The following is a 14,721-nucleotide window of genomic DNA, read 5'->3' on the forward strand; positions in this document are numbered from 1 at the left end:
CCTATTATCATAAATTGCCCTTTCCTTTCGATCAATAATAAGCATGCACTTTTATGAGCAAAAATACATATTTGCACACTACTCCAACATCCAAAGACAACTTGCAATCAATTGCAACTTTCTTGCGACGCTCCATGAGTTTTGCATGCAACCTGTTCTTCGGAAATAAGAATACAAACATACACTGCGCAATCTTCTTTTATAACTTTATACGTCATACATACACACAACATATCAATGACTTTGCCAACATACTAATGTAAAATTGAAATACACGCACAATTATCAATAGATAAAGAAAAAATGTTGGAGACCCATGTTTCCTGTACGATGATAAGCCTAAAATGGCCTGAAACAGAGGACTGACAGGGTCTAGAGTCTGGTAGCAGTCCGAAAACAGGTATTCCTGATTTAAGAGAAGAACAATAAAACTGGAATTAAAGCTGCGAAGGAGTTATCTCCTCCTTGAACGTCTTGATGATCGAGTTGGCTTTTCTTCCTCTTCCTCTTCTTCTTCCTCCTCCTCCTCCTCCTCCTCTTCTTCCTCTTCTCCTTCTTCCTCCTCCTCTTCTTCTTCTTCTTCTCCTTCCTCATCTTCCTCCTCTTCTTCTTCCTCCTCCTCTTCCTCTTCCTCTTCCTCTTCTCCTTCCTCATCTTCTTCCTCCTCTTCCTCTTCCTCTTCCTCTTCTTCTTGCTCCTCCTCTTCTTCTTCTTGCTCCTCTTCTTCAAGATATTTATTCCAGAGGTCACGACCGGCTTCTAGATGCCATTTGATCAGGTTCCCACAGTAATCCTTGGTCTTGCGGACTTGCTGCAAGATGTAGTTGTCCTAAAAAAGATAAGAATGAGAAAAGGGTGTTTGTGTATAAGGCAGCCTGTAATCAGCGGTGCCCCACAGGGTGCAGTGTTGGGTCCGTACATGTTCCTTGTACTGTGTACAATTATACAGGGTAATAGATAATCGGAGAAAGGGCTTTACATCAACTTCACAGACATTTTATTATGGCACCTATGGTATATGGGTACCTGGTAGGAATTAATTTTTTGAAATGCTAGAGCGCGTATGGCAGCCGTGCTAAAGCCAGGGTAATAATCGGGAGCGCCAGGAGGGTCAAATCTGATTGACATGAGTGCTATACAAGAACCCACTATTATTATTATTATTATTATACAGAGCTCTCACTTCCCTTTTTGTTAGCCAAGCGACCTAGATAATTGCTAGAATTTACAACGTACACTGAGAAGGAAAGACAGCCAGAGAAAGATGAAACAAACATGACGATGATGATAGTAATGGAATTGCAACCACCACCACCACCACCATCCAAGAGAGTGAAAAGAGAGAGAGAGAGCGAGAGGAAAAGAAGAGAGAGAGAGAGAGAGAGTGAGAAGGAACAGACAGTGAGAGAACGAGAGAGAGTGAAAAGAAGAGAGAGAGAGAGTGATTGAGAAGGAACAGACAGTGAGAGAGCGAGAGAGTGAAAAGAAGAGAGAGAGAGAGTGAGTGAGAAGGAACAGACAGTGAGAGAGTGAGAGAGGGAGAGAGAGAGCGAGAGAGAGTGGAAAGAGAGAGAGAGAGAGTGAGAAGGAACAGACAGTGAGAGAGTGAGAGAGGGAGAGAGAGCGAGAAAGTGAGTGAGAAGGAACAGACAGTGAGAGAGCGAGAGAGAGTGAAAAGAGAGAGGGTGAAAGAGAGAGAGAGAGAGCAAAAGAGAGAGAGAGAAAGAGAGAGGGAGAGAGAGTGATTAAGATGGACTCACATTTTCATACATCTTGGCAGCATTGCTGAAAGTCAACTGCATATCATCAAAGAATTCAGGATACTTGGAATAATCCTTTCCTTCGCACTTTGTCTTCATCACCTGTAGATCCATAGGATTCTTGATCAACTTCTTATAATTTGGAACCTGACAGAAGAGAGAGAGAAAACAAATAATAATAATAATTCTACATTTATATTGCGCCCAACAATGCCGACATATAGGCACCCTGGGCCCACAGATCTGCATATCATACACATTACAAAATGAAAAGGTGACAAATGGTCAACATTACTGTAGATATACTACTAATAACCAAAAGTAATACAAATTATTCTAATTAATAATCCTAACATTAATAGTACACCCTATTCATCAACAAAGTCTTCAATTTTTGTTGAAAGGTTCTAATTGATGAGCTCAACTTCAAGTCCAAGGGTAGGGCATTCCAGGCACGTGGGGCAGCAACGCAAAATGACCTATCACCCCCATGATTTTTTACACCGCGGTACTGTGTACCGGTCAACATTTCCTGAGCTGGACGTCTTGGAGGCTTCCTCGATTCTACCATCTCCATTATGTAGGTCTAATCCCTCCAGGCCAAACTAGTGCAGACGGGCTTTAAAACAAGAGTTCTACTAACCTCAGCTTTAGTAGGTGGCTGTCTGAGTGGTTTGCTGTCCCTGTATTTCAGCATCCTAGATATAATGCCATCAGCTGCCTGCAAGGATTAAAGAAAAAACAGTCTTTAGTCATTTTATATACAATCAAACCTGTCTATAGCGACCGCCCAAGGGAAACACAAATAGTGGCCCTTGTAGACAGGTGGCCGTTGCAGACAGGTTGGTGTTGGGCTCTTGGCAGCCATTTTGATTTTAATAATTGATTGACAGCGCGCCGCCCACTTGCAATAAACAGAACAAATGAATGAGACTGTAAAGAAAATTGTCCAAAATAAAAAATAAAATATAAAACTAACAGAGAAACAAAACCAAGGAAAGCAATTTTTTCATTTAGCAATAAACAGAACAAATGAATGAGAGACTGTAAAGAAAATTGTCCAAAATAAAATAAATATAAAACTACCCCCTAGACAACTACCCCCTAAGACAACCACCCTGTAGGACGACTACCCCCCGGACAACTATCCTAGGGCATACCTGCCGACCTTTGAAGACTAAAAATAGTAATCGTTTTTTACAACGACTGTGAGGGAGGGGGGTGACCGAGTGGGGGGTGGGTGTGGGAGAGAGCTGTCCCCCCTCCCACGGCAGGGGAGTTTTTGGTATTTTCAACATGTCGGAATGCCCTTTTCCTTTACTTTAAACTCATTTTTCAACACTTATGCAACCCCCTCCCCCCGCAAAAAACAAAACAAAACAAGGACTAAAAGCTCAAAATTCCCCTGATGAAATAGACCCTGGAGGAGAAAAAAAAAGGGCTGTGCATATGTGTGTAATGAGGTACTCGAGTACACTCCCAGATTTACAGACGAATACTTAGGCGCCATGTTTTTTTTTAATTAAAAAAAAAAAAAAAAATCATTTTCATCATGGTTGATCAACTATGGTAGAACAACAACAGAAGTATCCCAGGTCCGTCACCGAAAACTCACACGATTTTACCTCGAGTTGCATTTGATTTAGTTATAATAATAATAGTAAACAATGCTGTTTTTCAAACCAAAGATGACAGACAAATAGAAATTCGGACATTCGGTCCCAGTTTCTGAGTGGTGAGTTGACAGTGATTGAGCTGGGAAACATTTTTATCCACTGTACCATGCCGGCGCTCTCCCGGGCACGGCCAAGCGTCGGTCTGAAAAGTGCCAGGGGAGCGGTGGTGAAAAAAAAAAAATCATAATTTTGTGACACAAAATCGAAGGGGAATTTAAAACAAAAAAATTGTAATAATTACGCCAAAATCGTAGTAGTTGGCAGGTATGCTAGGGGGAAGTTGTCCTAGGACCAAAACTAACAGAGGAATAAAACCAAGGAAAGGAAAAAACACAATCCCCATACCTCTTTATCTAGTTTAGGTAATCTCTTTGCTTTGGGCGCTGGCTTCTCACGCCCTCGTTTTACAGGACGCCCTCTAGTGGCCCTCGCCGGAGGAGCCTTCTTCTTGACCCTCTTGCCCTTGACCGCCCTCGTCACGCGCCTCCCTGTGACCTCCTCGTCCGATTCATCATCGTCATCATCCTCCTCATCGTAGTCAGATTCAGGGTCGTCTTCTGAGGATTCTGAGGATGGGTCCGAGTCGATCTCGGCGTAGTTTCGGTCTCTCCCGGTACGCACGGTGATTGGCTGTTAAAGAGAATAATTCAATTCAAAGATGAAAACAGAAGCATAGTGCGCTTTGTATCTCGGAGTCAATCTCAGCATAGTTTCGAATAGGGTGGGTAGGTAGTGTAGAACAGAGGCAGAAGAGATCGATAGTTGATTGAATCTGTCACATACATAACTCCATCCCCCCCCCCCCCATTTCAAATAATGGACTATTCATTTTAATTCAACTTACTGCACAAGCTGGACACATCCATTCCCCAGTAGGGAAGGCAGAAAAGATCGATACTTGATTGAATTTGTAATGCACATAACTCTCCCATCTCCCCCATTTCAAATAATGGACTATTCCCTTTCATTCAACTTACTGCACAAGCTGGACACATCCATTCTGCAGTAGGGAAGGCAGGTAGCGCAGGACGGAGGCAGAAGAGATGGAAAGGCTGATTACACTTATCACACATGATGACTTTATCCTCGTTACCCTTCCGTCTGCAGATCTTGCATTTCGCGTTTGCGGCCGACTTTTCCCATTTGACGGAGATCTCGTAAATACAGAGAAGGATGTGAAGCCGCGAGAGAGACGTGGCTTTGTTCACGAGCTCACGCCACCTCACAACCCGCTCTGACTCAATTGGCTTGTCATCTATAAGAAACACAAGTAAAAACAAGTTATAAGATAGATAGTGGTGGTTATTTTACCTGACAGCTAAGAAAGCAATAAATGCTTGTAAGTAAGCAACTAGAGGACTGACGGCTTTAGGTCCTCTCCGAGGGACCAAGTAATGAGGATTAGTGCCTTACCAAAGGGCGCTTAGCGCATTGACTTGGTTTAGAACCCGGGCCACCGGATTAAGAGACCACCGCTCTACCGACTGAGCTATCGCGCCTCCTCCCTTGTTTACACTCATCAGGTTCTGAAATGGGTCATTCAAATATCTTGGACCAAATAAGAGTTATGTGTGTTACAAATTCTTCTGCCTCTGTCCTGCGCTACCTGCCTTCCCTACTGGAGAATGGATGTGTCCAGCCTGTGCAGTAAGTTGAACGAAAGGGAATAGTCCATTATTTGAAATGGGTGGGATGGAGTTATGTGTGTTACAAATACAGAAAATACAGTCAAACCCGTCTATAGCGACCGCCCAAGGGAAACAAAAAAGTGGTCTTTGTAGACAGGTACTAAAAGAACCCGAACATAAAGACCACTTTTCTTGTCCCCCGTGGGTGGTCTTTATAGACAAGTTTCACTGTAATTATAAAAGGAGAAAGTGAAAGACACAAGAAAGCCAAAGGAAGCCATTCTGGTGATCACCGCTTCATAGATTTCAGACAACCGGGGGTGTTTCACAAAGATCCTAAGTTGAACTTATCTCTAAGTTGAACTTAAAAATTATGGAAAGCTGTTAGCCTCCTTATAAATATTTTCTAAAAGTTATTTTAAAAGGCATAAAATATTGATTCAAATCATTCATATTTTCTATTACCATGGGAAATTTCATGTTCTTGATGTGGAATTTATGAAAAGTCTAAAATACTTGAATTTTCGCTTTTTAATATATTTCATTACAAGGCTACAAATGGCTCTCCATAATATTTAAGTCCCACTTAGAGTTAAGTTCGACTTAGAATCTTTGTGAAACACCCCCCCGGTATGTGTCCCCTTCTTTCCTCATGTTCTCTGTTTCCAGATGGCTTCTCAAATCAACTGAAAAATAAGACTAAAAGGTAGATATGGAGGTGCAGGCAGACTGGTTGTCTGACATCTATGCAGACCTGCCAACCTATGGAATTCAAAAACTGTATTCTGTAATCCCCAAAGTTGTATTCTTAAAAATAAACACGGACTGTTACGCAGATCAATGCCTCTTACCGTTCCTGCATATAGGAAGAATTTTTTTGGTGGATCATTGGTTGAATATGCATGATTTCGTCACAAATGAACATCCCCAAATTGTCGATGCAAGATGCTTGCAGGATACTTTACAGAACAGAATAGGCATTTTGCCATTGATAATGGCACACACTAACACAAAATAAAATATGTTTGTGTTGTTGTTGACAATCATATTTATTGAGGTAAATTGTACTGTTGTTTGTTTCTTCTAAAATCGTATAAAATACTACTAAATCGTAGTGGTTGGCAGGTTTGTCTATGATGTGGCAATAGCCAGACCAGCAAAAAGAGGTTAGCAGCGATACAAATCTTTCTAGAGACTTACCTTCTTCTTGGCTGTCATCTTCGTCTTCATCTACATAGCCATAGATAGGTTTATTAGGCTTGGGTTTGGTGGGGGCCATCTTACCCTGCAGAAACTTGAGATTCACACAGGCCTGGCTCTCAATAAGGAGAGGTTTCTGAAATGAATGAGAGATTTGAAGAACATTGTTACCAGGAGAAAATTATACAACAGGCTTGCGGGTGCACCATGTGAGAGAGAGGGAGGATTGAGGAGTCCTGAAAAGGACTCTTGGTAATCTTTCTTGAGGGTGTGTAGTCCTGAAAAGGACTGTTGGTTATCTTGCTTAGCTTATAGTTCTAAGGAGAACTATAGCGCTTGGAGAGGATGAGTGGCGGGAGTGGCTCGACATTTCGAACAGGTTGACTATCCGTCGTCAGGGAAAAGTTATTCTTAAGATGAAGAAGTTAGTACATTCAAATACACTGACATATAGTTGTAGCGGTTTTACACCGAACTCATCACACTAATGCCTGGTCAACACTTCACCAACACCTTACTAACACTTTCCTTAGATTAGACTTAAATTCTGACACCATATCATGACCATAGGAACACTTCCTCACATCCTGCTCACACCTTTTAACACCTCACTAAACACTTTAATAACACCATAACAAAATCTTACAGCTTACAGACACCCTCTAACACCTCACTAAACACTTTACTAACACCATAACAAAATCTTACAGCTTACAGACACCCTCTAACACCTCACTAAACACTTTACTAACACCATAACAAAATCTTACAGCTTACAGACACCCTCACTAAACACTCTATGAATACCATAAACAAATCTTACACCTTACAGACACCCTCTAACACCTCACTAAACACTTTACTAACACCATAACAAAATCTTACAGCTTACAGACACCCTCTAACACCTCACTAAACACTTTACTAACACCATAACACAATCTTACAGCTTACAGACACCCTCTAACACCTCACTAATCACTTTACTAACACCATAAACACAATCTTACACCTTACAGACACCCTCTAACACCTCACTAATCACTTTACTAACACCATAACACAATCTTACAGCTTACAGACACCCTCTAACACCTCACTAAACACTTTACTAACACCATAACACAATCTTACAGCTTACAGACACCCTCTAACACCTCACTAAACACTTTACTAACACCATAACACAATCTTACACCTTACAGACACCCTCTAACACCTCACTAATCACTTTATGAATACCATAAACAAATCTTACACCTTACAGACACCCTCTAATACCTCACTAAACACTTTTATAATACCATAACAAAATCTTACACCTTTCAGACACTTACCAGCTCTTTGAGCTTTGTTGCCGAGTCTAGTTGTTTCTCCCATTTCTCAAGCTTGGAGACCCCTCCCAGGTTTCCCTGTCTGATGTGTGTCTCAATGTCCTTCAAGTCCTCCTTGAACGAGTCCAGGAGCTCCCGCGGACCGTCAGAATCACGAAGCTCAGGCCCAGATCTAGATAGAAAGAATGACAACATTTCTTTAAAGCCCCACTGCACTACTTTTAGCTACATGTACTTGCGCCCTCTATATAGCAAACAACGCCTAATTGGTGCCTGTTGGTCCCCCATGATCCCCTTTTAATTGAGAGCTGATTTGATGAGATAACCACCTGTCAGTGACCATGCAGGGAGGTCTACTCCCCCTGGCCAAACTTGTGCAGACGGGCTTTAACTGCTATAGCGCTACCACACAAATAAATTTGTGTTACAATCTTTCATCTAAAGTGCATATTTTTTCCTCTCTCCATCTCAATGGCAATGTTTGGATTGATATTGAACTTCAAATTAAAAAACCCATTTATATTTATAAAGACAATCTTTACTTTGTCAACAGAAACAAAGAGAGAAGGGGATGCAAAGGTGAAGTGATGGACGAGAAACTGATTAAAAATTAGAAAAAATACAGAATTAAAGGACTTCACATTGTGAATATAAATATGGACAGGATATTAGTAAACATCTCAAACAGAGAGAGAGAGAGGGGGGGGGGGGGGGAGAGACAACTAGACAAATTGGCAAAGAGGGGAAGAAAAAAAGAGTTTACTGCTAGAATTGTTTTTGTTTTTTGTTTGTTACCTCCTAGCAGCCATGACAAGTTTTGAAACTTCACTGTGATGTTTCTGAATCTTGGCAAAGAGGGCGCTCTCTCTAATCCCCTGGTTGTCTAAGGCTACGAGAAGACTCTCCAACTCTTTGACAGTGTCGTACTGGAACCACATGTTCTGACCAATCTTAGGAACTCTGCATATGGAAAAAAGCAGTCAGCATAGAAATAAATGTAACAATTTTTAACAATGTTTCCAGTTTTACAAATCTGAGATGCATGGCCCAACGTGTTATCAGTGTCTGTGATGGTGTAATATGGTGTAATATTGAAGCCCTAAAAAAAAAAATCTAAATGATCATGAAGTGCCTCAAAAAGTAAATTTTGATTGACAGGTTGTACCATACTCATTTTCCCCAATAGACTGTAGTGTTAAAAAAAAAAAACACAGGTTTTTGAAATTCCGAATTCCAATCATAAATATCTTGATAATCAGACAGGCGATCGGCTTGTAAAAGTGGATTCTTGACTGACCTAAAGGTTTATAACTATGATTGCAGCATGAGCTAAATCCAGGGTTTTGTTCAGAATCTGAGAGGAAGATACCCAATCCCTTTAATGCTGTATTTCGAAGCAGAGCCAAGATACCACAAGAAACCAGGAACTTTCATGAACCGGAGCTGACCACCTTTTTCGCGACACAAAACATTTGCCGATGAGCCAGTTCATAGTTGCAGTCTGAGCATGAGCAGATTAAGGTCATTGCAGACCAAATTATGAAATACACAGAGACAAAATACTGGATACGTGCTCATGAAAGTTATGCTATCATTATTCATTTATGCACAAGTAGTGCACTACTTGATACACAGGCGGACGTATTCTTTGAAAAGGGGAAACAGAGGCTATTTGTGTAGCACCTCCATTGCTGTAGGAGTGATTATTTTAAAATTTACAAGGTAGAATCTCTTCATGCCTTGAAGATCTGTGGATATTTGTGGTTATCTAGGTCATTTGCTGACCATGAAAAAGAATATATCTATATGACAATAAAATAGTTACATATCATTGTGAGAAATCACACTTTTACCTTAAACCAAATCCTAAAGTATGTCCTGCGAACAGAAAAGTATTTTTTTAACTGAACTGTATCTAGGGATGCATTTGACAAGGGCGTCCCATGAAATGAGACTCAAATTTCTCTTTCCAAATCATCTTCGTAAAGTTGATCTTCGTCTTTGTGGAACACCCCCCAGATCCAGTATTTCACACTAAGTGTAATAGGTATGGATTTGACAAGGTAATCCAACGAAATGAGACTCACGTTTTCTCTTTCCAAATTGTCGTCTCCTCCCCCTCTTCTCCAGACACCTGCTCGACGTCCATCCCGTCCTCCTCCTCGTTGTCGGTCTCACCGTCGAGCCGAGCAGAATAATGGATGTCCTTCGAGGCCCAGCCCTTCTCCACGAATAGTCCAGGGACTACCGGAGAGAAGAGCCAGTATCGGCTGTGGTTCCGGTCGTAGCCAATCGGGTGTTTCCGTAAGACGAGCTTGGCGTTTGCGATTCCCTCCTGGAAAAAGAAAGAAAAGAGGATGGGTGATTGGTGGACTATAACAAACTTCCCCAAACAGGGGGCTGTTTCACAAAGACTAAGATTGTCTTAAAGTTGGACTTAACCATGGCAGGCTGTTCATGCCATTAGTTACTCTAACCATTCCTGGCATTGATTTATCAAGGGACGTACAAATCATGGTCCCAAATCTACGTTTTTTTATAGTTATTATTAAAGGAAAAAATATTACATAAAGATCATAATTGAGAGACCAATGGTGAGAGCGACCAGTGGCATGAATGGCCTGCCATTGTTAAGTCCAACTTAAAGTAGATCTTTGTCTTTTCAGGGTTCGTACATTTACACATTTTTAAAATTCCATGACTTTCCATGACTTTCCAGAGCAGGATAATGAAAATTTCCATGACCCTTTTCAATGATGAACACGTCTTAATTTAAAGCGTACAACCATACATCATCGCAATACTAGGGAGCTGGGAGCAAATCACAAAACTATAAGGCTCACCCTTATTTCAAAGATCCCCCCCCCCCAAACAAAAACAAAAAAAAAATCTGGAAAAAAAAAAATCTGTCATCTTTAGTTTAAAAACAACATTGTTACTAGACCTAGGTCCAACTTAGTTCACAAGCACTTCAACTGTGCCTTGTATAATGAAAGTGAAAGTATTTTTCGAACACTGAAATAAGACGCGATCTGATCTGGTTAACAAAAAGCCACCACAAAAAAGGCCAACATTGGTCTTTTTCTTAACATCAGAATCGGCTCTTATTTCAGTGACAGCGTTCGAAAATACTTTCATTTTATTACGAGGCACAGTTGAAGGGCTTGTGAACTAAGTTAGACCCAGTAACAATGTTGTTTTAAAACTAAAAATGACAGAATTTTTTTCCTCCGAGTCCGAACAGAAATGTGGACAGGCTAGTTTTCGCGTGGTGATTCGTTATCCCCTGTGTAAGTGAGCTGCATCATACAGGTGAGTGAGCTGAAGACACGGAGAGATTCGGCCGGCAAATGCCTTGTGACAGGGCATAATTTATCGAGACTGAAGAAAAAAAAACTGGAAAAAAAAAACTCTCTTCCTTTCAAATTAGGAACGTAGTTTAACTTCAAATAGTAGATCCTCTTCTTTATTTGCATTATGTAATTCATGTTGAGACACAGAGAGTTTTGAAAACCACTAAAATGTAGCATTTGAGGACTCAAATATCCTGTACCTGACTATATAAGGCGCACCCCCAACTTTCGATATTTTGCTGACGGAAAAAAGTATGCCTTAATTGCGGACCTTGGGGAAAGCAGCAACCACGAGGCTAGGCTAGCTAACTGGCTGTATGCTCGCGCTCGCACAATGGACGCCAAATGTGGAATCAAATGCGATTCAGGGTTGCGATATCCGAGTAAAGAGCAACACGATTTTTAAAGGGGTTCTTAAGAAAACACAAGTGGCTCATGATGCATAGTTATTTACATTTAAATTATTGTTTTATGAATATTCTGTGGTTAAACCCGGGGTAAAACACCTTCATTCAAACTTTTAATCAAAATCAAAGCACAAGCTCGATCAAAAAGTAATCGTACAGCGTGCATGCAGCATTCGTGTATGTACACACACTGGCACCACGCACCGCACCTGTCACTGCAAGTCATTTACGCACACCAACATGAAAGACACAATAGACACGATACTAGTAGGTCCTAAAGATATTACGAAAAAGGTCCTGTGAACCACAGATTTTACAAAATGTTTTTTCCTTTGTTCACAAGACAAATTAAATGCCATTTTAACAAACATCTTGAAATTTTTTTTTTTCCCTGACTAAAATGTAATGTCTTTGAAAACAATATACATGGGCAAGAATGTTGTTGAAAAATAGGCAAATTTTGATCGAAAATCAATGGTTTTGAATCTCTCAACATTTTATCCTTTTCAGGATTTAAAAGCTTACCGTATTTCAAGAAACAATTAAAATGGTAGTTGTTTAGTACATACCTTGAAGGTCTTCTCGAACTGCTCCTCTGCCTTTTGTTTCTTCATCTCCTCCTGGTCTTTGAGACGTCTGCAGAAGGATGGAGGGTGAGAAAGAATAGAGGATGAAAAGGTGTCGAATTTACCTTGTATATTTTTTATTTTATACAGCAGTGTTCAGAAAGAGAGGGGTCTCTAGAGTTCACAATATTAGTTTGATCGCTGAAAATAGGAATCATTCCTCCAAAATAGAGATGTTGCGGTCTAGTGGATAAGTCACCAGACTGGCTTCGATTCCTGCCATCACACTAATGTCATGTCCTTTGGCAAGACATTAATCTACATTTGCCACTCTCCACCCAGGTGTTAAATGGGTACCCAGTAGGATGCGAAAGTTAATGTGTTTGGATGACAAGTGTGCACTTGTAAAATGGCGACTGGCTGGAATGCTCCCCAGGGAGTGGAGAATGTGCATACATTATGTGCGGGTAAGACTGAATCCGATAACCGGAGTAATAAAATTTACTGTGATGCATTTTCAGTATTATCAAAATAGGAATGGTTGGCAGCTGTGCCAACCCTCTCTGATCATGGACACCATCTTACCGTTCCTTCTCAATCTTCTCCTGGACCTCTTTCTCAGCTTTGGTCTTTGCCACCATGAGCCGCCTCCGCTTGACAACAGACGCAAGGTCCAGGCTCTCCTCTTCCTCCTTCTTCGGTTCCTTCTTTGGTTCTATCTTCGTCTTCTTCCCTGCCTTGGGAGCAGGTTTGGTAGTTGCGCCATCTAGAGCAGAAGAATATTGTCTTTGATAATAAAAGTGGCTTCTGGGAGTACAAACTGATTAGGGTTGGGAGTTCCCACTTTGTCTATTTTTTTAAAGGATGACTATTATTATTTAGTAGCAAAAATGAGAGTGCAGTATTACATTCATATTGTGAGATGTATCTGCCAGATATTAGTTGTTAATTTATCTTCATTGTCATCATCACTACCAACATCATCACAATCACCACCACCATCATTATCATTATCACACCACCGTCTTCATTCATTATTACCACCACTAACGTACCACCATCATCACCACAACCACCATATTCATCATCATTAACACCATTACCACCACTAACATCACCATCGTTATATCATCATCATCACCACCACCACCTCCGGTCATTGTCATAACCATCATCATTATCATTATCACACCACCATCATTATATCATCATCATCATCACCACCATCATCACCATCATCATCACCATCATCATCACCATCATCATCATCACCACCATCATTATCATCATCATCATCTCAACTATCATCATCACCATCATCACCATCATCATCACCATCATCATTATCATCATCATCATCATCACCATCATCATCATCATCACCACCATCATTATCATCATCATCACCATCATCATTATCATCATCATCATCATCTCAACTATCATCATCACCATCATCACCATCATCATCACCATCATCATTATCATCATCATCATCATCACCATCATCATCATCATCACCACCATCATTATCATCATCATCATCTCAACTATCATCATCACCATCGTCACCATCATCATCACCATCATCATTATCATTATCATCATCATCATCATCACCATCATCACCATCATCATCATCACCACCATCATTATCATCATCACACCACCATCATTATATAATCATCATCATCATCATCATCATCACCACCATCATTATCATCATCACACCACCATCATTATATAATCATCATCATCATCACCATTACCACCACCATCGGTCATCGTCATACGCATCATCATCATCATCAACTTCAGCATCATCATCACCATCACCATTATCATCACCATCATCATCATCATCATCATCATCACCATCACCATTATCATCACCATCATCATTATCATCATCATCACCATCATCGTCATACGCATAATCATCATCACCTTCATCATCATCATCACCACCATCATTATCATCATCATAAACACCATCATTATCATCATCATCATCTCAATTATCATCACCACCATCATTATTACCATCATCATCACCATCATCATCATCATCACCACCATCATTATCATCACCACCACCACCTCCGGTCATTGTCATAACCATCATCATCATCATCACCATCACCATCACCATCACCATCACCATCACCATCACCATCACCATCATCACCACCACCACCACCTCCGGTCATTGTCATAACCATCATCATCATCATCACCATCACATCACCATCACCATCACCATCACCATCACCATCACCATCACCATCTCCATCACCATCATCATCATCACCACCACCACCACCTCCGGTCATTGTCATAACCATCATCATCATCATCATCATCACCATTACCATCTCCATCATCATCCTCCTCGTCTTTCTCCTCCTCACCTATCTTCCCACCATTTTGCTCCTTCTCTGCCTCTGCTTTTGCTTTCTCCTCTTGTTTCTTCTGTCTCTCCAAATCACGCTCTTCCTTCAGTTTCTTCTTCTCCTCCTTCTTTATGTCGTTCTTCTCCTTTAGAGTCTTCATCTTATCCCTCCTGCAGATAAAAAAGGTGGAGAAGGAAAACAATTTGTATTGATTGATTGAATTGGTTTATTGATTAAAAAACATACATTCAAAATAGTTGCCAAAGACTGGAACAAATTGAATTTCCAAAAGATAAAACATAACTGAAATACAAAACATTGAACATTTGTCAGATAGAATACAGTAACATGCAAAGGAAGGAATAACTTTGCACAAAAAAAAATCAACAAGAAAATGAAAAAAG

At 40.6% G+C, this 14,721-nt stretch overlaps 1 protein-coding gene across 1 annotated transcript; it reads right to left on the reverse strand.

Annotated features, from left to right (window-relative positions):
* Positions 1–372: 372 nt before the first annotated feature.
* LOC585100 (tyrosine-protein kinase BAZ1B) lies at positions 373–14,477 on the reverse strand. The gene is made up of 13 exons (XM_030994936.1): positions 14,297–14,477; positions 12,510–12,690; positions 11,928–11,994; positions 9,686–9,933; positions 8,394–8,558; positions 7,602–7,770; positions 6,265–6,400; positions 4,414–4,691; positions 3,782–4,066; positions 2,404–2,481; positions 1,761–1,907; positions 696–829; positions 373–406 (listed from the first exon to the last, which is right to left on the reverse strand). The coding sequence occupies exons 1-13, from the start codon at positions 14,475–14,477 to the stop codon at positions 373–375; spliced, it is 2,103 nt and encodes a 700-aa protein (XP_030850796.1).
* Positions 14,478–14,721: the final 244 nt, after the last annotated feature.

This window comes from Strongylocentrotus purpuratus, unplaced genomic scaffold (assembly GCF_000002235.5).
Source record: "Strongylocentrotus purpuratus isolate Spur 01 unplaced genomic scaffold, Spur_5.0 spur5_contig_852, whole genome shotgun sequence".
Classification (NCBI taxonomy): domain Eukaryota; kingdom Metazoa; phylum Echinodermata; class Echinoidea; order Camarodonta; family Strongylocentrotidae; genus Strongylocentrotus; species Strongylocentrotus purpuratus.

Coding starts and splice junctions, on each gene's coding strand:
- LOC585100 (XM_030994936.1), bottom strand. CDS start 14,477: ATGAAGACTCTAAAGGAGAAGAACGACATAAAGAAGGAGGAGAAGAAG. Junction 12,691..14,296: donor GGAGGATGATGATGGAGATG/GTAATGGTGATG, acceptor CTTCTGCTCTAG/ATGGCGCAACTACCAAACCT. Junction 407..695: donor CAAGAAGAAGAAGAGGAGGA/GCAAGAAGAAGA, acceptor CTCTTAAATCAG/GAATACCTGTTTTCGGACTG.